A 25,405-nucleotide genomic window follows, 5' to 3' on the forward strand; every position below is an offset into this window, starting at 1 on the left:
AATGAACTCTATGAAGTGATGGTGGCAGTCTGCTGCTCTAACATCTAGTCTTTCTAGATCTAAGCTGCAGCCTCCAGGGGCAGACACTGACTGACGCCGACTCCTGGGCCTGATGTCTGCAGCATTTCAGAGCTGAACCTCTCCTCTGCAGACTTCTTTCCTCCTTTGGTTCAGTTGATGCAGAACAACACATTGTTTAGAAATTAAATGTGGAGGGAATTCTAAACAATAATTACTGACTTGCCAGAGTTACTGAATAAGGAGACGGCAGTGATGAAGTTCCAGCACTTTTATTGAGAAACAGAGCAGAGATCACATATATGGAAAGTAATTGCACCCCACAGTCCCGCTGCAGTCTGCCTCTGCCCTGTCTCTGAATATCTTCATTCTAGCTTCCCTTCTAAATACCCCACAGCAGGCCTGCAATTAGACAAAACAGAGCCAGTCTATCCTAGACAATCAGTATTCTGCATAGTAACACACAAGCATTGACCTAGCAATCAGCAAACAGTGAATCTCATACACAGCCATCAAGACAAAATATTTGTTTTGGCATAGGAATTCTTTGCTCCGGCGTCTGACGCAGAAGTTAAGACTTGACTCTTTTTCGGCCGGCAGTTTCTCCAATCCCAGTCAGGTCCTCAACTCCACAGAGGACAGGGATTTCCCCCCTTTCCATTAAAGCGAGGGAAGATGAGTTTCACAAAAGACACCTTTTACCCAGCTTGTGAGTCTTTTAGCCCCATGAGGGTGCATGGCTGGCCCCCAGGGTGGACTTCCCAGGAAGAAGTGTGTAGACTGAGGTGGAGTCTGTGGGAGCAAAGCTTTATAGTTCTTACTGCACCCTGCTGAGGAGGCAGATCCTTGGTGCCTGTACATTTATTTTGCTTCCAATTCAGTCAGATTTTTGTCCATGGCTCTGATGGCATAACACACTGATCACCACGTCTCCTGGTTCTGCTGTAGTTAGTCTAGCTTTTCTTCTCATCAGTGCTTCAATAAACATGTTTGTCTTCAAGCTTTTTCTCTCCAGGCTGCCTGATCAGGTGGAGACACTGATCCTGAACATCAGCAGCAGAGAACAGGTTCTAGATGTTTCCTCCTAGAACCACACGTCTGGGTAAACTTATCTCATATAATGAAGTCCAACATCAGGTTTTAACGACCAGAACTAGAATAATTAAGCAAACTTAAATAAAGATCTATAGTACGGTTCTTATTTAAATTAAGTGACCTGAGGTTCATGTTGTGGTTCAGAGCTTCATCTAACTGTAAAATCTGCTTTATTGTCTCAAATGTGTTTTTCAACAACTGAGCAGAACCCAACAGAACCAGCGTGTTTGTCTCTATGTAGGTCATCTGAGGAGGAGCAGCTCTCTCTGCTGTTTCACCATTAAATCACTATTTTCCTGCATTGTTTCCTCTGTTTAAACCGCAGGCTGTAAATGTTCTTTATGAGCTGAGGGACTAAATGAATTTGGGTCACAGCTGCTTCAGACTCTACTTCTCTGTCTCATGTAATGATCTCTGTTTTATTGGGTTTATTGAAGTCTGATGATCATCTTTAGGGTCGTAGTTTGTCCTCATTTCATACGACCTGAAAGCTGCTTAGAAATCTCAGTTCCTCTCAGACATGAAAGCTGTAACTTTCCATGAAACCATCTGAAACAAACTCAGGTCCAAATGGTTCTGTGTTGAAACTTAGTGTTGGACTCATTAAAGCACTGATTAATAGTTGATCTGTGTCTTCATCATGAAAAGAAATGAAGCGTAACATGAAGACAAACTTTAGACGATTATCTGGGACGTTCTTGATGAACGTCATCAGGTCTCTTCAGGACCGGGACTTGATCTTGGTTCTGGTGTGGATCTGGGTGATGGACAGAAACCAGCAGAAAGTCCATTTGAGCAGCTGACACAGTCACATCATTACATCCAGATACATCCAGTCATTGTAGAGGAGAAAGACCAAATGTCCTCATCTGTGAGGAAACAGACTCTGAGCTGTTTAAAGGGAAACAGATGATCATATGTTGGAGGTCAGGAACCCTGAGATCACATTTAGCTTCATCACACAGAGGAAACTGATCTGATCATCTGCTTCAACAGTTTAGATCATTCTGAGTCCAGAAAGATTCACAAACTGATTGAAACCATCAGCTGGAACAACAGAGTGATCCATGAGGAGCTCATCTCTCTGTGGAAACCACTTTGTGTCAACATGGACTGTTATTAGCTGCAGGAGTGAATGGTGAACAAGCAGCAGTGATGAAGATGATGAAGAGGAGGAGGAGCTGCTGCTCCAGAAACAGCAGAAATGTTGGATTAGTTAAATATGCGGGCTTCATGGAGCCCGTTCACCTGTTCAGTGTCTTTTCTGGGAGGTTTTACTGTATGGTAGATTGACTGAATCCTCTCCAACAAAGTGTGATTAGTGTTTAGCTATAGGAGTTCAGAAATGTTTTACTTTTCCACAGCAGAGGTAACATAATGTTAACTTTCACTGAGCGTGGCTGATATAAACTAGGCCCTGTCTTTCAAAACACTGGAGACCCTCTGGATGAATGTGATTAATGTTTGGCTATTTGCTGTTTTTCACAGTAGAACAGTTAGATAAGGATTCTGTGGAGATACGTGACTAGGACCGTTTCCAAACACACACACACACACACACACACACACACACACACAAACACACACACACACCCTCCCTACATTCCATCTAGGGAGGAAAGACTCACGGTAAGATATCATGTTCGTATTACATCTTACCGCATACCGCACCCCTATAAAACAAAGACAGTTACCCCATAATGTGGGGAGTCTGCTGAATAAAAATGTGACTGTAAGTCTGGAATAAACGATCCCCTGGTGTTTTCTAAAAGAAGCTGCTTTGTCTCGTCTTTTTGAGTCTTTTGTTAAAGTACAAGGTTATTTAGTTTAGGTTATTAAATATTGCCAGATTATTAATTCTGGTGTTTGTTTCTACAGTATTTTTCCATACCAGCATTAGCAAACAAGCTTTATAATTATAGCATCAGTATGCGGTGCCTTTAGAAGTCATCCTGGGTTATCCAGAATATCAGACCATACCAGCACCACATCTGTGCTTCATTAAAAGGGTCAAACAGCTGAAATCAATCATTTCTTTCTGCTTCTGAGATAAATTTATCATAAAAGAGAAAAAAATCTGAGCAAATACTTCAGTCAATATTTACTTTTTGATCTGTTTTGACCTTTTCTCCAACACTATTATTAAAACATTGACTGGTGACCTGTCCAGGGTGTACCCCGCCTCTCGCCCATTGACAGCTGGTGATAGGAACCAGCACCCGTTGTGACCCCGACAGGAATAAACGTGTCGGAAAATGGATGGATGGGTGGATGTTCCTTGAGTTTTTCAAAGTTTAATAAATCTTCATCCGCCAACTCTTTAAGATGAATGAAAAAATAGAAACAACATCTGGTGCGCAGGAGAAACTAACTGGTATTTCTCTTCAGTGTCCCTTTAGGGGCTGAGTAACAAAAATCCCAGAAGTTTATCTGGTAAAATAAAAAAATAACTTGTTTAAACTGGAAGTTGTGAACAAGGAGATTAGCCTAGTTTCCTGCCCACACAGTAAGGTCAGCTCTCATGTGTGTTCACATTGACCATGAATGTGTCAGGCCTAGTGACAGATTTACAGTGGCCTTCAGAATCATTGGCACCCCTGTTTAAGATGTGGTCGAGGACTTCTAAAATTCTCCCCACCAGCCTCATCAGTTCCTTGAGCAAAGTTCTCTAAAGCTGGATAACTTGCCTCAAAAGACAGAATCCCCTAAATGCCAGAACATTTAAAATATGTATTTAAATAAAAACTTTAATGAAAAATTTCTTCTTGCATCAATGACGACTCAATAAGCAACATCACATCCACAAAACTGTCCCTTTTAATTTTTACATTATGGCACATTCACTTTAACTGTATAACTTTAAAATTTCAAATATATTTTAAAATTATATCATTTAGACTGAGATATTAAATAGTGCAATATTACATATATTTTTCTACTGTAGACATCTTTAGAAATCGGGGTCCCTCAGCCGGATCAACCGGCGGCTTGCGGGACATGGGCGCCAGAGGCGAATGGTCAGAGCACAGGGGAAGCAGGTGACGGCGAGGCCGATGAGAGCTCAGGGGGGAATCACTGCTGGCCGGCTGGAGGTCAGACGGAAGAAGCCCCTGGACGTTAAACGTTTGGAGCTCAGAGACCAGGAGCGGCTGCGGGCGGATCCGCGGAGACTTTAAGGGAGCAGAGAGGCGGCTTTCGACGTCGGCTGCGAGGCCGGAGGGTGGAGGCGGACACCTGCTGCGAGGCGCCTCCCCGCTCATGAGGAACCACCTGTGGAGAGAGAGGGAGAAAAACGGCTGCTGAAACTATCTCTTTCTCTGTATCCCTTAGGAACTATGCTACAGTTGCACCAATAAACCAATTAAAATTAATAATAAACAAAGTAACAAGCTAGGCATAAAAAGTTCTATGTTTTATCTACCGCTCCACTGACGTTGTCAGAATCCGTGCTGACTGAGGTCTGAAAGCGCATTGTGCTCATACTACGCGCTTCCTGAACAGGTCGAATGTGATTGGCTTATGAGTAAGCCGCCCCCCCAGGTGGAGTACTTTCCTGTGATTGGCTTATACAAGGGAGGCTTCTGATTGGTTGCGAACCATTCTCTGTTTAAAAAAATGCATTCGTGAATCGGGGACATCAGAGGAGTCTCAAAATTCCACACACAAATGCAGTGAAGTTTAAAGACCAGAGCTGTACATGTGTGTATCTTGTTCTGTGTGTGCGTGGATTTTTTGGGGATTTGGGGATTTTTTTTGTGCTTGCATGAATCCAGCTGTGGATTTGTGGAACTTGTCCTGTGCATGTATGAATCACATATGTGTATTAGTGAATAAAGAGACTCTCCTATATGAGGTAAGATCACTGTCAAAATAGACTTGTACATAAAAGGACAGTTGTGTGCATATTATTCAGAAGTTCAGAAGTGCATAACAAACATTTGTAAACTCATAATTGAAATCGCATTCAAAAGATATAACATACAGTTTAAATAGTTACAACTTCAATCACTAATATATACAAATTTCAAGTTTAAATTTGTGTTTTATTCTTCATGAACACAAACAGCAGCGGCTGCCTGAGAATACAGATTTTTTCTTTGAGAATACGAATTCGCAACAGTGGTCTGACGTCATGGTTTCCAAGGCTGGTTAATGGAGCACATGGTGCGAAGATAGGAGCCGCGCATGCGTACTATACCAGTACGAACTTGCGTTCTTGTCAAGTCTGGTCTTGGCAACATAGGAAGATCGGACTTGACGAGACCGCGAGCACGCAGCACGTATCTCTGTGTATTGGAACAGAAGCGTACTCGTGAGGTCATCACACGCACATTTCTTTGGCACTTCTTTAACATTCAAAACTATACACTACACCATCAGATCTTATTGAAAGCATTTCTAAAACAATATTTTTAATATTGTAGAGGCGATCAAATCTTCTAAAAAAAAATAGCATTTTGTAGAAGCAAAATGAGCAATATTGCTGTTGCTTTGGTCGTTGGTCAGCTTTACCAGCAGGCTGAACAGGAGGTGGCGCAGTTATGGAGGCAAATCCAAGGAAGGAGAAGATTGATGCGGCAGAGGAGGCTCAGAAGGCAGGCTTTGCTCACCCAACTAAGCCAACTGGCAGGCATTTTAAGACTGACAGCCTGTTTCTTACTTTTATCTTTAAAAATAACATTGAGGATGGTATTAAACACAAAATCAGGTTGAAATTGTGACCATTTCTCTATAAATAAAAACACAATTTGAATATATTAGTAACAGTATGGCAGTAGGGTTAATCTATTTTGTTGAAATGAAAAGTTATTTCTATGTCTGCCCATCTTTACAGTGATTAATCTATAAATTATGTGCAGTTACTTCAGCTCATTTTTTCAGTGAAATGGTAAAAATACCAGAGAAGGGAAGCCATTTGTTACATTTACTATACTTGACTAGTTTTACAACACTATACATTTGACCTTTTCTTGCTTGAGAACAATATTAATCTGCATGTTAAGCAGGTATAGTTTTATGCTGTGAAAAGGTGAGAATTGAAAAAACAATTATGGTAACATTTGGCATTTTGTTATTTACAGGAAGAAACAAACCAAAATATGTGAGGATAAACACCTCTGTGCCAATCCTCCACATATTTTTTAATGAAGGGGACCTGAAACCATCGTCCTCCTCCTTCAGCTGCTGCCCATCCAGAAGGCCCATGGATGGCCACAGGAGATAGAGGTGCTGCTGACCCTCTGCTGGCTGGCCTGTGGTGCATCCTATAGGGAAACAGCTTGCCAGTAAGATCTCTTACCTTCTTGTCCTTAAATAGAGCTAGCAATGACACACAATTGATACATAGATTATATTACTTGGATAGAAGATTAAGACATATCAGCATATTACCTAAATTACAAGTTAATTTTATATTTGGCACAGGTCAAGTGGAGGCATGCTACAACAGGCACCACACCAAAGTTGATTAACATCATTGAGCGTGTCTTTGGTGGTCTGAAGACACGGTGGCGTTCCATCTTCTTAAGGGTGCTGGAGGTCCGCCTGACGTTTGCCCCAAAAGTAATCACCGCCTGCTGTATCCTCCACAATATTAGTATAGCAGCAGGTGACCAGCTGGACGTGGAGGATGAGGAGGTTGATCAAGAAGAGGACGACCATCCGGCGGCTGAAGACAGGGAGCTGCTCCAGCTGGCTGCACGTTTAAGTGAACATGACTACATCTGACCTAACGTAGATCAGTTGTAGTCATGGACACATGCTGCTTCATTTCATTTTTTTCACCACCTGTAAAAATACATTAAATAATCAGTAAATTAATTTCCATTCCAACTATTTTTAATTGTAAGTTTATAGGCACCCCGCCTCTCACCCAGTGAACACTGGAGATAGGCACCAGCAACCCCGCGAGCCCATGACGGATTAAGCAGTTTGGAAAATGGATGGATGTTAGTCTATTTGTATAAGATCTTAATAGGAGTTATTTGTTTTAAAGGCATACTATGCAACATTTTTCAGTTAATTAATGTGTTCCATACCGTTTTGGATGATTAAATGAGTCATTTCAGGTCGAACAAAGGTTTTCTCGGCCGCACTGGGGTTCTGTGGGGGAAATACCGCACTTGCAATTGCAAGAGCTCTCGGCCCGCACACACAGAAGTCTCTCTTTACGGCGAGAACTCCATGTGTTTTTGCCCTGCCATTCACTATATGCACGCGCGAAAGCAACAACAAAGAACCGCGTGTTAACGTCAAATAAACATGCAAGCATATCGAGTTTTATTATTATTATTATTTTTTTTATTATTAATATTATTTGTTTTTTTTATGTTGGCAAGACGCTACCGCGGCGGCGAGGCTGCGGTGGCGGCTGCGGCTTGGCGAGGTGGTGGCGGTAGCGTCTCGCCAACATAAAAAAAAAATAATAATAAAATAATAATAATAATAATAATAAAACTGGCGAGGCGGCGGCGGCTGCGGCTTGGCGAGGCGGTGGTGGTAGCGTCTGGCCAACATAAAAAAATAAAATAATAATAAAACCGTCTTGGCGAGGCGGCGGCCACCTCGCCAAGATAGCGCTGCGGGAAGCTTGATGTTCATACCTTCACTGTGTTAGTCATTGTTTGTACTGCCGTTTTTTCCACTTTTCGTTGCGTTCGCCTGTCTGCTAAGCTCAAAACAACCGCGCCTGGGGAAACCAGAACAGCTGAGCATCTTTACGACAGTGCACTTTTACTTTCGCCCTCTGGGGGGAGCCTCGCTGGAAAATCAACCCCGGTTGCATAGTATACCTTTAAACCATGTTAGTAACTGTTAATAATTAGTTGAATATATAACAGCTTGATTCTGGACCAAAGATAAAACATTTGTATAAATACATTTGTATATGCTGTCTTCCTTGGGAGACATTTACAGTTTATTCCAGCAAGTATTGAGTTATTAAAGCAACACACGTCAGTCAGATAAACACAAAACAAAGAAATCATAACCCGCGGTACTATGCACACCTATAGGCCGACAGGAGTTTACTACAGACGGACTAAAATTAGCCCTGGCTGCGGTTTTCCTCGAAGGTCTGCTGATCACTCTGGTCCGCTCAAGGTCGGACTTTTTTTTAAATTACGCACCAACCCTGTAAACAGGCTACATAGGGAAGCTTAAAAGTATAATGTTCTCGCCTCAAATGATCTCAAAACGTACTTCTGAAGAACAACAGCAGCAGAAAAGGGAATTTTAACATACCACTGTGAGCTCTGTTTGCACTGTCTTGAATCAAGCTGCAGCCGCGGTGCATTCTGAGAAAGCGGTCAGTCTGAAGAACGCATGCGCGGCTCCTATCTTGGCACTCTGTGCTCCATTAACCAGCCTTGGAAACGATGACGTCAGACCACTGTTGTGAATTTGTATTCTCAAAGAAAAAAATCTGTATTCTCAAGCAGCCGCTGTTGTTTGTGTTCATGAAGAATAAAACACAAATTTAAACTTGAAATTTGTATATATTAGTAATAGAAGTTGTAACTATTTAAACTAAATGTTATCTTTTGAATGTGATTTCAATTATTATGAGTTTACAAATGTTTGTTATGCACAACTTCTGACTAATGTGCTCACAATTGTCCTTTTATGTACAAGTCTATTCTGACAGTGATCTTATCTCATACTCCGAGCTCCATAATAAACTGTAAAAATATAATACATTTAGTGGGAGGGGGAGCTCATTGCGTCACTGCTCAGGCAGCTGTACTGCTGGGGGCTCTGGGAACGTCGTGAGCTTGGAGACCAAGATGCATTCAAGGGTGGTTAACAAAAGAAATTTATCACCACATGAAGAAGTTGATAAATTTGTCAATAGTCGTTGTTACAAATTGAAAAATTGTTAGAGAGGTCTACTACCTTTGTCCAGTAGAAAATCTGCTAAAGTTGGTAAATGGGTAAAAGTGTGTAGCACCCAGTCTAGAGGTTTGTAGCTTTGAGACTCCAATTTCCCACTGTTCATGAACGGCTCACAGGCAGTTTACAGGATGTCACTGGAATGTCCAATTTAGACTCCACCAGCGTTCCGCGTTTGACACACACTCCCTCATCAGATCAGGTCTGTTCTATTTTATTGTTGCTCCGTTTTTAATCTGATGATTTCTGCTTGATAATTATTGTTATAACACACTATAACCCGTTAGAATCTGAATGTATGTGTTTACAGCAGATTTATGTTTTTACTTCATAAACACACACAGAGTTTCTGTGTTCTAGAGAAATAGTTATAGAACCAGAGACAATGATATAATCTAGTGTTACAGCATTTATTTATACAAGTCCTCAGAGAACATGCTGTACATTTAAAGGAGGGATTCTACACCTTGAGTCATGATGGATAAGTAGCAACAACTATCTGGTTACTATGAAAGCAAATCGTTTAGAAATAGTTGGACACTTTTGATCAGAGTAGTTTCCAGGTGGCAAAAGAGGTGGTGGTGTTTAATTCTCATGAACAATTGTCTAACATACAGGCATGCAGCGGTAAACCCACCCACATATTGGTTGGTATGTTCTGCTCAAAGAGCCAACTTTGACTCGGTTCCTATAGACGAGTCAGCTCTTTTGGCTCCCAAACGCCTCATTTTATTATCTCTGACCTCTTATTTTAGCTTAACTTGGTTAATATGAATGTGTTATATGTTTTGTTCTAGATTAATTTAGAAATACTTCTAGTTTATCAGCAGACGGAGGTACATGTCTGTTTATTTAATGTATTTATTTCCCTGCAGGAGTTGCTGGAGACAAACAGCTGATATCCTGACTGAACTCCTTCAGTCCATTGAAGCAGTGAAACAGTGATTTCTCTGAGAGTGGATCAGCAGATCAACTGTTCACTGTCAGTGGATGGTAGCTGGAAGAGGTCAGTCTGAAGAAAACTCTGCTCCAACATCACAGCTCATCACAAATGGCTGCTTTCCAGCACAAACATCAGCTCTGCTTTCCTGTTTAGTAAAACCCTGAAACATTCTTTAATTGTGTCTAATCAGCTTTAACTTTGTACAGATTTTCTGTTTAAAAACTGTAGTAATAAACTTCATCATGTTTATTCTGACTTTAACAAATATGATCAGGGCCAGATTAACACTTGGCTGTAACCTGGGCAACAATATTTAGAGGCCCCATCATCACGACTCTAAGGTTACCATAATCTGGCAGATTACAGAATAGATTACTGTAATAAACAGTAAATACACTCACTGCTTCAAATTCTGTCATCAAGTGTATTTTGATCCACAAATTAAATGCTCATAGAACTACAAATGCACTACATCTCCTCTTGGACTGTCATGGTATGAACACAAAAACACAGCAGCATCAGTATAATCTGCTAACATTGACCAACTACGCTGGCAGTTTCACAATAATAAATAAACAACCACTTTTAAACCATGGAAGCTGACTCAGCAACTTTATATTTTCAGCATTTCTGATGTCCTCCTTTTTGAACTCTTGTTTCACGCTTCCACGTCTGAATTTTCTGAGCTGAGTTGTGACGCTTGACGTCACACAACCCATTAAACTCACTGATTGGCGTCACCTTTGACCCGCCTCATGTGGATGGATTGACCAATGAGGAGAAAGTCTTAACTCAGGTTCACAGGCACAGTGAGGGTCTCCCAACGTCTCTCTCTAGTTTAACATGAAGCAGGAGAGGACCAGATATTTTGCTTGTACCCTCACTGCCCTGGGCCCTTTAGAGACCAGGGGCCCCTGGGTAATTACCCAGTTACCCATTTGGTTAATACAGCCCAGCATGTGATGAAGAAACTGAGAACAGAAAGAAAACTCTTTCAGGGATTTCCAGGTTTCCCTCACTGATGTTTTCTCCTCGTGAATTATAACAGACTGATTTTACCCAGAAGCTGTTTTTACACATGAAAAGTTCAGCAGCTGCAGAGAATGGAAAGCTGTGCTGCTGTCTCTCTGCTGCTGTATTAGTTTATCACCAGCAGGTGGCAGTCATGATCTCTGACAGAACAACCTTCTTTGAGCTGAAGGAGTTCAGATGTTGCTGGTTGTGTGTTGCTGATGCTGGAGCTGATGTGTTGCTGACTCTCCTCCTCTGTCTCCTCTCACAGGGAGAAGATGATCTGCAGGATCCTGCTGCTCATCATCCTCAACTCATGTCTCTGTGGTCAGTTTCCATCTTCTCTTTGTTCAGTCTAAATCCATCAATAATCAGTGAAAAGTCTGTCAGTGAAGGGAACACTTCAATCCTCCAGCTGCATCTGATCAAGCAGTTTGACTTGAAGAGCATCAAGCAGAGCTCTGACAGCACAGAGAGCATCATGGGACAGAAAGCTCTAGAGATGTAGTTTAAAGACTCCCATGTTCCAGTTCTCAGTGTGTCTGCTCCTCTCTTTCCCTCTCTGTCTCCTCAGCAGCAACATTTGTAGTGAATGTGACACAGAGCTCCTATCAGGCAGAGGAGAACCACAGCATCACTCTGGAGTGGACCTTCACCACCACACCTGATCGACCCTGGAGATTTCTGTTCATCCTCTGTGAACAGATCACAGATCATAGAGATTTAATCCTTTATCAGGTCCATGATGGAGTTGAGGTGTCAGAGTCTCAGGGTGAACAGTTTTCAGGACGAGTCCAGCTTGACAAAGACGTCCTCAGAGAAGGACGGATCAGACTCCATGTGTCCAGACTGAGGACTCAAGACTCTGGAGAGTATTACTGTTTTGTGAAGACTGATGATGGCTTAGACTCTGACAGATGTCGACTCAAAGTCTCTGGTGAGAAGAACTAATTGTAATTTTCACTGATAGTTAAAATCCTGAGAACTGTGTTGATGAGCAAACTTCTCCATCTAATAGATGAATAAAATTTATAAACTGTATCCAAGTTTTGAATATTAATAATTAATTATTAGTTAATTATTTCAATCTTTATCAACTATTCCTTTTGTCATTCTACTTTTTGTTGTGAGAAACAGAATCCTCTCTAAACATCGTCTCTCTTTATTTTATTTTCTACTTCCATGAATAAAACCGACCCGTTTATCTCCACAGAAGCAAAGAATCGACCTGAACCTCCAAACTCAGGAAGTCCAACAAGCAGACCTGAACCTCCAAACTCAGGAAGTGCAACAAGCAGACCTGGCAACCCGATCAGAACCATTGGAGGACTGCTGCTGTTTCTATCTGTGAAGCTTTTTCTGCTTTAATATTTGCTTCATGCAGAGTTTTCATTGCAGTCGCTGATTCCAGCAAATCATTGAATGTTTTCCTGAACTCCTGAAGCTGACTTCAGCAGCAGCTTTTCCACTTTCTGATGAGGATCATCATCTGCTGTCTGATGGTTGTTAGTCACACTGGTTTCAATCTGCTGATCAGTCAATGTGCCCTTGAGCAAAGCACTTTACCTCTAGTTGCTCACAGGTCCATTCCCCTTTCACCAAGCTTTATTCAGTCCATATTATGCATTGTTCACTGTTTTTAACATTTTCTGGAACTTTTGCTGATTCTGTCCCATTGGGATGAACGTTTCTTTATAAAACATATTATATGTCATTCGTACATTTCTTCACAGCACTTTGGCAACATTTGACATTTTTGTAGACCGTGATGGTTCTGTGATGCGTTCACTGACATCTAGTTTAACTGGAATTGTTGCTCTTCTGTCTTATTAAGGTTCTGAAGTATTCCCTTTTTTTCTATGAATATATAAATACATATTTTTTTTAATCTTTTGCACAAACAAATAAAAACTACAAAGCACATGAAACGAGTCTATTATTCATGTGTTAAAATTTCACTTTGTTGATAGAAGCACAGTTCCTTAAAATTTCTGAAGATGTAATGAAGTATTTTCCTTGTTCCTCAGAGAGAGAAATAAATAAAGTAAGACTAAAAATATGGAAATTGTTTAAAATGTTAAAGAGAGGGATACATTTCATGAATAACTGCCTGATTTTACAGAGAAAATGTCAGGGAAAAATAACTTTTAGGGACATCAGAAAAGATAAAATCTAATCTTTTTTTATGTCTCTTGGTTTATGGGCAGAATATTTGATTGAAAGGTGGAAATGTCATCTTTCAATGTTTACAGAGATTTACTTTAAAAAGATGTTCTTCCACCACAACCTGCAGCCTGACATCTTTGCTGTTTCAACACTACAAACATTTTCAGTCCAGAATTTATGATTAACTTTTCTGTTCCCTGCATTAAGCTTTGATGATTTCAGTGTTTTCCACCATTTCTTAGATGTTAAAAAGACATTTAGTCAAACTTTGTGATGCAGCAACATCAGAAAACATGAGAGGAGGCAATAATGTGAGAAACCACCAGACTTTGTTAAATGTTTCATGTGATTGTCCAGATTTATAAGCTGAAACTTTGTGTGATCCAAACCTTGACAGATGTGCCTCCAGGTCAGTAAATGTTCATCAAGAAGCCAGAAGCACCAGAAGCTGCTAGATGTTTCATTCTCTGCTGTGTCTGTTGACTGAATCACTGATTTTAGCAGAATGACTCCAGGTTTTCCTCCACAGTTCAGCCTCTGCTCCCTTTGCTTCCTCCCTCCACTGTTTCCATCCAGACTACCTGGATCATTCAGGTTCTGGTTCTGGGAGGACTGCAGCATGTTGGACCTGCAGACTCTCTGCTGTCTGACAGCTTCTGATCTTCCTGTCTGTTCTTGTCCTGAGCCGAGGTCCAGCTCAGTTCCTGCTGCAGGACGTGTTCATGGACACCTCAGAACAGTTCTAGTAGAACTGAGCCCACTGTTACCATGGTAACAGCTGGCCCACCTGGAGGACCTGAGAGTCCAGGGTTAGGTGGACTGAGAGACACAAAACTGTCTCCTTGAGAAGTTCTGGTCCCCTTCAAGATGAAGTCCAGGAGAACTCTGCACCAAGATCTCCTAAGTGGAGATGTTTTAATGATCAGAGTTATTTAACCAGAGGAAAAGGTTCTGATCCACTCAGGTCTCACACTCCTCTCAGTAGATTGTGTAAAAATCACTGAATTCATCCTGAAAACTGTCCATCTTCAGACTTCATGAGTGCCACTAAATAAAACCTCAGATTTTCATGATGCCTTCAAACTGCTGCCACCTTGTGGCTGAAACATGTTCCTGCAGCTCAGCCGAGAGAAACAGGCTGCAGGATTCTGATCCTGTTTCCATCTCAGTGATCCTGGTGGAGTTTGGACCCTGAGAACTGCTTGATCTGCTGATATTGATTCTCTGACTGTAACATGTGCAGCAGCTGCACTGATAAAACATGCAGGAGGTGTTTCAAAGCTAATTTTTCTGCTAACATATGTAACCAAACTATGGAGAGGAGAAATCCCAGAAGTTTATCTGCTAAAGTAAAAAAAAAAACATCAGTCCAGGTCAGGGTCAGCTACAACAGAGAAGAAATTATTGATTTCAGCTGTTTTACATTTTAATGAAGCTCAGAGTTGGTGCTGGCATGGTATGGGCTGATATTCTGGATAATCCAGCTTGACTTGTAAAGGCACCACATACTAATGTTATAATTATAAAGCTTGTTTGATAATGCTGGTAGGAAAATACTGTGGATTAAAAATAAAAACACCAGAATTAATAATTTGACAATATTTAATAATCTAAACTGTATGAACCAGCTAACCTTCGCAGAGCACTGTGATGATGTACAAGTACAACTATACGCTGATGACACTGTGTTGTACACATATGCTAAAACAAAGAAGTATTTAACAGCCAATTAGAAGCCTGATTGGAGCATCTCTAAACTGTTTTATGTATACATTTGATAATAAAGAGTAAAAATGATTTTTAATCTACTGCTGACACCAGATACTAGTATTTCATATTGTACAGTGACATTTCTTAAAAGTCGAACTCAAATTTCTCCTAAATGTTTCCTGCTTTTGTAGTCATGACAGCATAACTACACAGTTAGCAGCTGACAAACTTACTAAAGCTGTGGATAGTGTGATGGAATGGTTTGACCAGTCGTTTGAACACTAACTAGACAAAGAGATCGTTCTATTCTAAAACAAAGGTAAATACTCCAATGTCAGACATTTTCACCAGGGGTGCAAAGGTTGATATAATATCTGAATTTAAATATCTGAGTCAGGTTAGGCGGTCATCTTGATATTAAGAAGCATATCAAGAACTTGACCAAAAAGATGAAGTATAACTTGTCATACTTTAGGCATATTAGACCCTGTCTTTGGTTTTGCTGTAGCTAAGATCATTTAGCATGCTCTAATATTTTCCCACCTGACCTACTGTATCACCTGATGGGGACAGCCTGGTCTCAATCAGACCTTTAGAGTCAGTGTTCAAGCTAGCTTTAAAAGTCCTTGATAGAAAGCAATTTCAGCCCCATCCCTGCAGAATTTTGGGAAAACATTGTTTTTTAAGCATTTTTCAAACCTAAGTCTGATTTACAAGCTCTTAAATGGCCTGGCTCCAGCCTGCTTACTGAACTTTGTTTATCGCTTTGTTGGCTTGATAAGATCTACTCGAGTAGCTTCTCCTAACGACTGTATCGTACCCTTCGCTCCTCAACGTTTGGTCAGTCTGAGTTTTCAGTAAAGGCCACGACACACAGGAACAGTTTTCCTGTTGATATCAAAACCTGAACTTCTATAAGGAACTTTAAAATGAGCCAAAACAATACTAAAAATGTCTCAACATTGTAACCAATAATTTCTCTGTCCATGGTACTGGCTTTGTGTAAGTATGAATGATTCATTGAATGAACTGATAATGTAGGATTGTTTACAGGTAATGGGTGAGTGTCACATTGAACTGCTTCTGTGTGTTTGCTGTTTTTATCTGATGAATGGAGTTAATATGAATTGTGGCCTGGAATAGGGACAGCAGATGAAAATTAGCCTTTGACTATCTTTGGTACAGTAAATCAAATGTAATATTTATGTTTTAAACGTACATGGTCCCTTTTAAATAAACTTAAAAAAAAGCCTGATCAGGTGAAGGGGCTCCACAAAGCCCATATATTTAACTAATCCAACATTTCTGCTGTTTCTGGAGCAGCAGCTCCTCCTCTTCATCCTCTTCATCACTGCTGCTTGTTCACCATTCAATACAGAAATGAAGAGGTTCTGATGTGGTTCTGGAGGGAAAGCATCAGAACAGAACAAATCAAAGTGAACTGATCCAATCAGCCAGATGTTCCTCATGTTCCAGGATCAGACCTTCAGCTGGAGATGCGCTCAGTTCCTAGATTCACCACCAGGTGGCGCTCCAGTACCAGCTGTGATGGGAGAACTGGTCTGAGGTCAGATTTAGTGAGGATCTAGCAGCTGGATTCTCTCTGCTGAGAGATTGAACAAAGTCCTGCTGCTGTTGTTGGATAAACTGGACCAGAAGGAGAACTCTGCTGCTTTAGAGGAATTACTGGAAATATGAGGAAATAAAAAGAGTCTGGAAATTATTCTGGTAGATTCTGATCTACCAGCAGTCCTGTTTCATCTGCTGATCTCTGATCTTCATGTTCCTGCAGGTCTGAACTGAAACTAACCTGTTAAATGGATCAAAGCTACAATCAGAACTTCTGTTCTCCATCAGATCGGATCAATAATAAAATCTCTGGATAAAGTGGGAAGTTCTGGTCGTCATCCTGTTAACTTTCTGAATCTCCGTTCACATAGAAGCAGCTAATAACTGACTGTTTGTTTCTCTCTTGTTTAGATTAAAGTCTGACAAAAGGATCTGATATTAAAATAGATTTTATTCTGGTTCTGACCCAGTTCAGGTCTGAACATCAGTTTCTTTATCACATCCAGGCACAGAAACAGCAGATCAGTTGATTTACAGCATGGACTTCTGAATAAACAGAAGAAAATATCACAATAATGTACAACAGCAATAAAGGCTTAATATTTATAATTTAGTTGTCTTGTTTTATCAAAGAGGGAAAAACTTGGATGTGTTGCAGCCTGATTAAAATGATTTGTACTAAAGTTTAGAGTCTGTGAGTCTGTCAACATCTGGATGTTCAGGGAGGTGAGATCCTCACTCAGATGAAGCTGCTGGATGAAGTTTTTAATGAAGCAACAGGAAGAAACACAGCAGCTGATGTCAGTTTAGGAGCAAATCTTCACACAAACAACAATAAAAACAACAGATGATGAACCAGCTGATCAGACAGATCAGATGTTTCAGCAGATTTAATTATTAAAAAACAACAGTAGTACTAATTCAGCTTGTAACCATGTACTAAACAAGCAGTTTATCATAATGAAATCAAAAACAATATTAAATATTAAAAAATACAGCTACATCCTGAAAGTGATCAATCTGTCAATCTGTCATTTTCAGCCTATTAGCTGTAGCTATAGTTCATCCTCCTCCTCCTCCTCACTCCTATGACTGGCATTATTCTGCATCAGTTCCACAACTGAAACTGGGCTCATCAGCTAAAAATAACAATAACAGCAACAATAATCAACATTATAAAATATACAACATGAGAACATAAATACAATAAAGCAACTAGAAAAGGCTGTTCCTGCGAAACAGCAGTGAGAATGCTAATCTGCAGAATGATTTAGCAGAATATGCAGAAAACATTGAAATCAGATTTGAAGAATTTGAAAAAATGTAAAAATTTGAAGGGATTTGAAGAATTTGAAAAAGTTTGAAGAATTGAAAGAAATAGAAGAATTTGAAGGAATTTGAAGTTTGAAAAATTTGAAGAAATTTGAAGAATTTGAAAAATTTGAAGAATTTGAAACATTTGAAGAAATTTGGAGAATTTGAAAAAATTTGAAGGAATTTGAAAAATTTGAAGAATTTGACAAACTTGAAGAATTTAAAAATTTTAAAGAAATTTGGAGAATTTGAACAAATTTGAAGGAATTTGAAAAATTTTAAAAAATTTAAGAATTTGAAGATTAAGAACAACTAAAAAAATTCTGAAGAAATTTAGCAAGGCGCCTGCCTCGTGGTACCGTCAAAAATACTAACGGGGAGTAACACTGCGAATTTCAGCTTCCTACGGTCTTCACAGCACCCACAGTGCTCTTCGAAAGGTGCCATGTTAAGTCAATGGACCTCCTAGAAGCCTCTGGCTAAAAGGGTTGTCATGGAGACTCCCTCACAGCTGTAGCCCTCTATTTGTCTGTAAAGACAGAACAACCCCGGCTAAGCAGAGGTTGGTAGGACCTTTCTAAAGCTACTTCTGGTTAGCAACATGCTAACCGTTAGCCGCTAGCATGGTTGTGTTCAGTATCACCGGGTGATTGTACTCTGTCAGTTTGGTCCAAATCCTGTACTGGGAAGTGCCTCAAAAAGGGGTGCCAATACTTAATGTCACCAAACGTGACCAAAGTTCATGGGTCAGATTGGCGTCCTTTAGCAACTCAGCCTCACCACATCTGGGCCAAGAACTCAACATTTGACCAAAATGGTCAGTAGCGCCATTTCCCACATGTGGGAGGTGCTGTATTGGCCAATTGGGTCGTGTCTGGGCATCATGCCAGGTCCTGTTGGAAGCAAAGGCCCAATAGGAAAGCATGTGACATCCAAAATGGGACAGAAAACTGACACATGGCTGAAAGTCACTTGAAAATTTTAAAATGTTAAGAGGAAGTGACTGTGCGAATTTCAGGCTCCTACATTAATCATAGCCGCTGCAGCGGGCGTCAAAAGTTGCCATTGTATCTCAATGCAGCGGGCCGTCTACCGAAGTGCAGACACTTTGTGTCAGAGGCTGCTATTGGATTATAATGGAGAACTTTGCCTCAAACAACGCTCCATATCTCCTGTTCCGTAAATGGTAGAGATGTAATTTTTTCAGCGTTTAATTCTTAACGGATAGGGGAAGAAGACATGCTATCGGTTTTTGCTGGAAAAAGTTTAATAAAGGCATAAAAAATTATGATATAAAGGGAATTTTTAGCGATTTTCAGAAATCCTCTAAAAAGGTTCCCGAACAAATCGCTGTAGCTGAAAAAGTATAAGAGATATCAAAACAATTCTTTCACTCTGAGTATCAGCAGGCTTTTGAGGACTATGGAGTTCATTTTTAGGTTTGTACAAAAATCGGTGTAGGCACAGCGACGATGTAAAAAGTGGATGATGTGGAAGAATGAAGCTCCAAAGCGTTTTAAGGATTTTGCACATTCGCTACTCCCGAACAAATTGTTCCTGTGGCAAAACCGTAACAGCTATCAACAAAATTCTTTTTTTATGAGTGCCAGAAGGGTCGGGACATTCCTGTGTGAAAGTCTCATGCCTGTACATAAAACGGTTTAGGAGTAGCGACGATGTAGAAAAGTGCCTCATTTGGGGAGATTGAAGTCTGATCCTGTTTTAGCATTTTCCCAAAATGCTACTCCCGAACAAATTGTTCCTGCGGCAAAACCGTAACATTTATCGACAAAATTTCTCTTTTGTGAGCGCCAGAAGGGTCGGGACATGAATGTGTGAAAGTCTCACGCCTCTACATGAAACGGTTTAGGAGTAGCGACGATGCGAAAACATGTGATGTTTTGGATTTCCAGGTGTCATTTTTGAAAACCGCTCCATAGGAAATGAATGGGGAAGGTTTCGGGTTAGTGTCGCTCTGAGGTGATTTGCGAAAAATCTATAAATCCCACACCAATGATGGTTACATTTTCCGAATCCAGACAAAAATTCCTACGTTTTGATGTATAATTTATGTGGATAGGGTGAAATTTGAGCGAGTGAGAGAAAGTTGTTCAGAGAAGAAGAATTTGTTGAATTTCTAGAGTGCGCACTCTAAAAGAGCCTCCTTGACGACCATAGCAACGCATGTTATTTGCTGAATTTCTTGAAAAGCCAAAATTATTTTAAAGACTTACTATACGAAAATGGTGAAAGATATGAAAAAGCTGAAACATACCATAATAGCGAAAAGATATTACTACATTTTAAAAGTTGAATGACGTTTATAGCTGAAAGTAGGCTGAAGCAGTAAGATGTCAAAAAGTTGAAATATTTGAAGAATTCGAAGGATTTTCCATTCATTTTCAATGAGAGCAAAAAACGCACAAAAAGTTAAATATTTTAAATATTATAAAAGTTATAATTACAAAAAGACATAGCAGTAATGTCGTGAACGAGCTGAACGTTTTGATACGAAAATTGTTTAAATCGGTTGAAGTATGCAGGAGTAGTTAGATGCCGAAAAACGTACGGAATAATAATCAAGACGTGAAGGAACTTAATAAGTGAGAATGCTGTATAGCATTCTCACTTGATAATAAAAATAAAGAAAAACAGGAAAACAATAAGTGAGAATGCTGTATAGCATTCTCTCTTGATAAGGAAAGTGTTAAATTACAGGAAGAGAATAATTTCCTTCTCTCCATTCCTCTCTACAGAGCAACAGTCTAAGGCAGTTAGTGGCTAAAATAATCCATTAACAATTCCTTCATCTCTCCCACCTTTCAGCTTCAAAGCCTCTCCTTCACTTTCCACATCCATAACATTGCCTGGTTAACTTCTTTTTGTCTTTGCAGCATCAAGTTCTTCCTTCACACTTTTGCCAAACTGGACCACAGTCCACCAACCTCTCCACTTTATAATTTGACTTCCCTTCCCTCCCTGACCCCCAGAAAATCCTCCATAAACTGCAGCTGGTACAAAGACAACAGCTTGCATCATAACATCATCTACTTCCCACCTGAACATTAACTCCACTGGCTTCCTGTCACATTCAGTATAAATCCATCCTATTAACACACAAGGCCGACCACAGCCGTACGCTGTCGTATATTTCTGACTTCATTTCTATCTGAGTGAAAACATGTTCAAAGTTCTTGCTATGCTATTTTTTACTATTTTATTTAGTAACATGTTTATCTATAGAGTGATCTTAGGGGGCTTATAAATAAAATGTTCTATGACAATAAAAGTGGAACCTCACTACTGAAACACTGAAGACAACAGGGAAGTGATTTAAAACTAAAAGTGGGACTTTGTGGTTCCACACGCTCAACCATGGATTCAGGACCTCGGTTCTGTAGCTGTTTCACAGGGTGACCAGATCTCAAATGACCAAATGTGAGACAACAGGACGCTTGTGAGGAACAACGCGGGACACACCACCATCACCATGACAACGTCATACATTTCAATTTAACACAGTACAATAATCAGTCTCTGCTTTGCCTATTATTGCACAACTATTAATTATCAGAACTTACGAGTTTATCAAAAGGCATTAGTTAACTTTTTGGAAGTTTATAAAACTGTTACATTTTAGCCCTGTGACTGGAGACCTGTCCAGGATGGACTCTGTTACCCTGTCTCTCCCCCATTGAATGCTGCGAGAGTCTCCAGCCCCCCCCCCCCCCCCCGACCCTGTGTGACGTACAGCCGCGTTCCACCACTGGCTACAGCTTGAAGTCACTAACCTGACCCTAGCCAGATGGATTTACCTCCTCTGAGAATAAAGTTCAAGTCCATGAAGTTATTTCTATCTATCAATCTGCTTGATGAGAGCTGAGTGGCAAAGATCTGCTGGACTCCAGGTGAGACTAGAAAAGTAACTTTATATGGTCTCTAACGGTAACCTGACCCTAGCCAGATGGATTTCACTCCGCTTAGCTCCGCCTAGCTTCACTCACATCCATCTGGGACATCTTCGATTAAGAGTGATTTCTCCAACCCATTTTATTGTCCAGCCAATCAGGATGCAGGGCTGGAGTTTCATAGATGTGACGTAGTGGAGAAGCGACCGTGAGACTGTTTTGATTCAATAGCGGCTCGCATCGAGGAAGCAAATCTATAAACATCATCATCCCATATGTTGCTGATGTCTCTGAAAAACTCAAGAGGATTTTCTCCAAACACAAAATCCCAGTACATTTCAAACCAAACAGGACCCTCAGACAGAGGCTGGTGCATCCCAAGGACAAAACCCCCAAACCTAAGATGAGCGGAGTGGTGTATGCAGTTCAGTGCAGTGAGGAATGTTCTGATCTTTATATTGGAGAAACCAAACAACCTCTCCACAGATGCATGGCTCAACACAGGAGAGCTACCTCCTCAGGACAAGACTCTGCTGTCCACCTACACCTTAAGGACAAAGGACACTCTTTTGAGGACCAACATGTTCACATTTTGGACAAAGAAGACAGATGGTTTGAAAGGGGTGTGAAGGAAGCCATCTACGTTAAGAGAGAAAAAACAACCTTAAACAGAGGAGGAGGCCTTAGGTTCCAACTCTCTAAAATTTATAACACAGCAACAGGGTTGATTCCTACCAAACTTCACCTCAATGCTCACCTCCATACAATGAGCACAAGATCACTCCTGTAAGCCCAGTAATGACCCTAACGACTCCCCGTTACTAAGGGGGTGACCAGTTTTGGTTTAATTTGCATGTTATCTAAGCCATAACTAGGCATTTGTTGGTCAATAATATAAACCTTGGACCTCCACACAACTCCAGACATTTGAATCGAGAAAGCTTCCTGGATGGGAAGCAAAACGTCTTCAAACTTTGGAAAAAAAGGTCCAGTTTTGTTTTTTTGGAATGATCATGACCTGGATGACTGAGAATCTTCACCAGCGTCTGAATATAAGTTTTGCTTTATTTATAGAACAGGTTTACATTGATATGAAGACATACATGTTCAAGTGATTACAATAATGTTTGATCATAAAAGGATTTATGATGCACAATGAAATAAGTGTGAAAAAAGTAAAAATGAGTAGTTAGTTTTCATGAATGTCTAGTAATCGATTTTTGTAATTTCAGCTATCTTACTGAACAATTACAGTAATAAACAAGGATAAAAACGCAGATGTTAAAACAAAAGAAACTATATGAGCTATACATTTAATTAAAAATGTAAAAAAAAAACATGAACTTGGGAACTAAAAATCGAATCAGAAACTGTCAGCAAACGTTCTGATGAACCCAAACACAGCCACACACACAGAGCCTTGTTTAAGAGCTTTTATAGAAAACTGATGAGTAGTGGAGGATGTGACCGACAGTCTTCACCGGGCTGGGAAGGGATGATGGAGATGGCAGGAGCAGGCGGACCGGAGGTAACTGGAGGACTGCAGGTGCTGCACTGTGGAGCCAGGCAGACGCTGGGAGCCAGGAAGCCTCCTGAGAAAGCGGGAGGGCGCTGGGGTCGGGGAAGAGCCAGCAGCACAGCAGGGAGAGTCACAGGCAGGCACGAGGAGGGTGAGTGAGGCTGAGGTGAGGAGAAGAAGACTGCGAGGAGGGCGATGAAGGACGAAGGCTGGTGCGTGCAGGGGAGCAGCAGGAAGGAGGGATACGAGAGGTGCTTGAGAGCGGTTGTGAGCAGACGATCCGGCGGGTAATAGCAGACTGAGGTAAGCTTATGTAGGGAGGTTGGAAAGAGCCTGGCTTAATTAGTAGCAGCAGGTGGCAGGAATAAGTGGTGGAGTGAGGAACCGGACTGTATGGGAGGAGGAAGGTGCTGGAAAAATGTCCAGGGTGCAGTAGGCATCACTGCACCCTGACAGGGGCTTGACTGCATCGTTACATCTCTGCACGTCACTCACCTGTCAAGGATAAATATTCATGTTTCTACAACTTAAATTCTGAAGTTCGCTGTAGCTCAGTCTGAAAAATTTAACAAATTAAAAAAAACTTGGAATGTTTTTAAGCCAACTAAAAATTAGCTACTAGAGAAATGCTGAAACTAGCAAGTAAAGGCCCTGCGACAGACTGGCGACCTGTCCAGGGTGTACACCGCCTCTCGCCCATTGAAATGCTGGAGATAGGCACCAGCACCCCTCGCGACCCCATGAGGGATAAAGCGAGTAAGAAAATGGATGGATAGCAAGTAAAAATTGTTGCCTTTAATGACAACAAACATCTCTCAGTAAACAGCTGTGCAGTTTGAGTAAATATTCATAGAGTAATTTTTCCTCCTGTGTGTGTTGTCATGTGTTTGTTTAAAGTAGTTTTTTTGCCAAATCTTTTTCCACACAGATCGCAACAGAAAGGCTTCTGTCCTGTATGGATTCTCATGTGTGTGTTTAAATGTGATTTTTGGCTAAATCTTTGTCCACACAGATCGCAACAGAAAGGCTTCTGTCCTGTATGGATTCTCATGTGTGTGTTTAAATGTGATTTGTGGTTAAATCTTTGTCCACATAGATCACAACAGAAAGGCTTCTGTCCTGTGTGGATTCTCATGTGTGTGTTTATAGTTGATTTTTGGCTAAATCTTTGTCCACATAGATCACAACAGAAAGGCTTCTCTCCTGTGTGGATTATCATGTGTGTGATTAAATCTGATTTGTAGCTAAATCTTTGTCCACACAGATCGCAACAGAAAGGCTTCTCTCCTGTGTGGATTCTCGTGTGTGTGTTTAAATGTGATTTGTAGCTAAATCTTTGTCCACATAGATCACAACAGAAAGGCTTCTGTCCTGTGTGGATTCTCGTGTGTGTGTTTAAAGTTGAGTTTTGGCTAAATCTTTTTCCACATAGATCACAGCAGAAAGGCTTCTGTCCTGTGTGGATTCTCATGTGTGTGTTTAAAGCTGTTTTGTGGCTAAATCTTTTTCCACATAGATCACAGCAGAAAGGCTTCTGTCCTGTGTGGATTCTCATGTGTGTGTTTAAAGCTGATTTAACGATAAATCTTTGTCCACATAGATCACAGCAGAAAGGCTTCTGTCCTGTGTGGATTCTTATGTGTTTGTTTAAAGCTGTTTTGTGGCTAAATCTTTTTCCACATAGATCACAGCAGAAAGGCTTCTGTCCTGTGTGGATTCTCATGTGCCTGTTTAAATTATATTTTTGGCTAAATCTTTGTCCACATAGATCACAGCAGAAAGGCTTCTGTCCTGTGTGGATTCTCATGTGTTTGTTTAAATCTGATTTATCAATAAATCGTTTTCCACATAGATCACAACAGAAAGGCTTCTGTCCTGTGTGGATTTTCATGTGTGTGTTTAAATGTGATTTTTGTCTAAATCTTTGTCCACATAGATCACAGCAGAAAGGATTCTGTCCTGTGTGGATTCTCATATGTCTGTTTAAATTAGATTTTTGGCTAAATCTTTGTCCACATAGATCACAACAGAAAGGCTTCTGTCCTGTGTGGATTCTGGTGTGTGTGTTTAAAACTGATTTTTGGCTAAATCTTTGTCCACATAGATCACAGCAGAAAGGCTTCTGTCCTGTGTGGATTCTCATGTGTGTGTTTAAATATGATTTTCTAATAAATGTTTTGCCACAGTCTTCACAGCTAAGCTTCACTCCTGTCTGGACTTTCCTTCGTGAGTCCACATTTTTCTTCTCTGTAGAACATTTCT

At 40.6% G+C, this 25,405-nt stretch overlaps 1 protein-coding gene and 2 long non-coding RNA genes across 3 annotated transcripts; 1 reads left to right on the plus strand and 2 right to left on the minus strand.

The window, feature by feature from the left end:
* Window positions 1–8,779: 8,779 nt before the first annotated feature.
* LOC118565840 lies at window positions 8,780–12,671 on the plus strand. The gene is made up of 5 exons (XR_004932641.1): window positions 8,780–9,205; window positions 9,879–10,009; window positions 11,229–11,284; window positions 11,532–11,894; window positions 12,171–12,671. It is a non-coding gene; the product is annotated as an uncharacterized LOC118565840 (long non-coding RNA).
* Window positions 12,672–15,820: 3,149 nt separating this feature from the next.
* Window positions 15,821–16,631, minus strand: LOC118565858. The gene is made up of 2 exons (XR_004932671.1): window positions 16,318–16,631; window positions 15,821–16,235 (listed from the first exon to the last, which is right to left on the minus strand). It is a non-coding gene; the product is annotated as an uncharacterized LOC118565858 (long non-coding RNA).
* Window positions 16,632–23,058: 6,427 nt separating this feature from the next.
* Window positions 23,059–25,007, minus strand: LOC118565804 (zinc finger protein OZF-like; the record flags this gene model as incomplete). Its single annotated transcript, XM_036146818.1, has 2 exons — window positions 23,059–23,451; window positions 24,117–25,007. Coding segments are annotated over 2 exons (1,284 nt in total), but the record flags the coding sequence as incomplete, so codon positions are not given.
* Window positions 25,008–25,405: the final 398 nt, after the last annotated feature.

The sequence above is a fragment of the Fundulus heteroclitus genome, chromosome 14 (assembly GCF_011125445.2).
Source record: "Fundulus heteroclitus isolate FHET01 chromosome 14, MU-UCD_Fhet_4.1, whole genome shotgun sequence".
NCBI classification, from domain to species: domain Eukaryota; kingdom Metazoa; phylum Chordata; class Actinopteri; order Cyprinodontiformes; family Fundulidae; genus Fundulus; species Fundulus heteroclitus.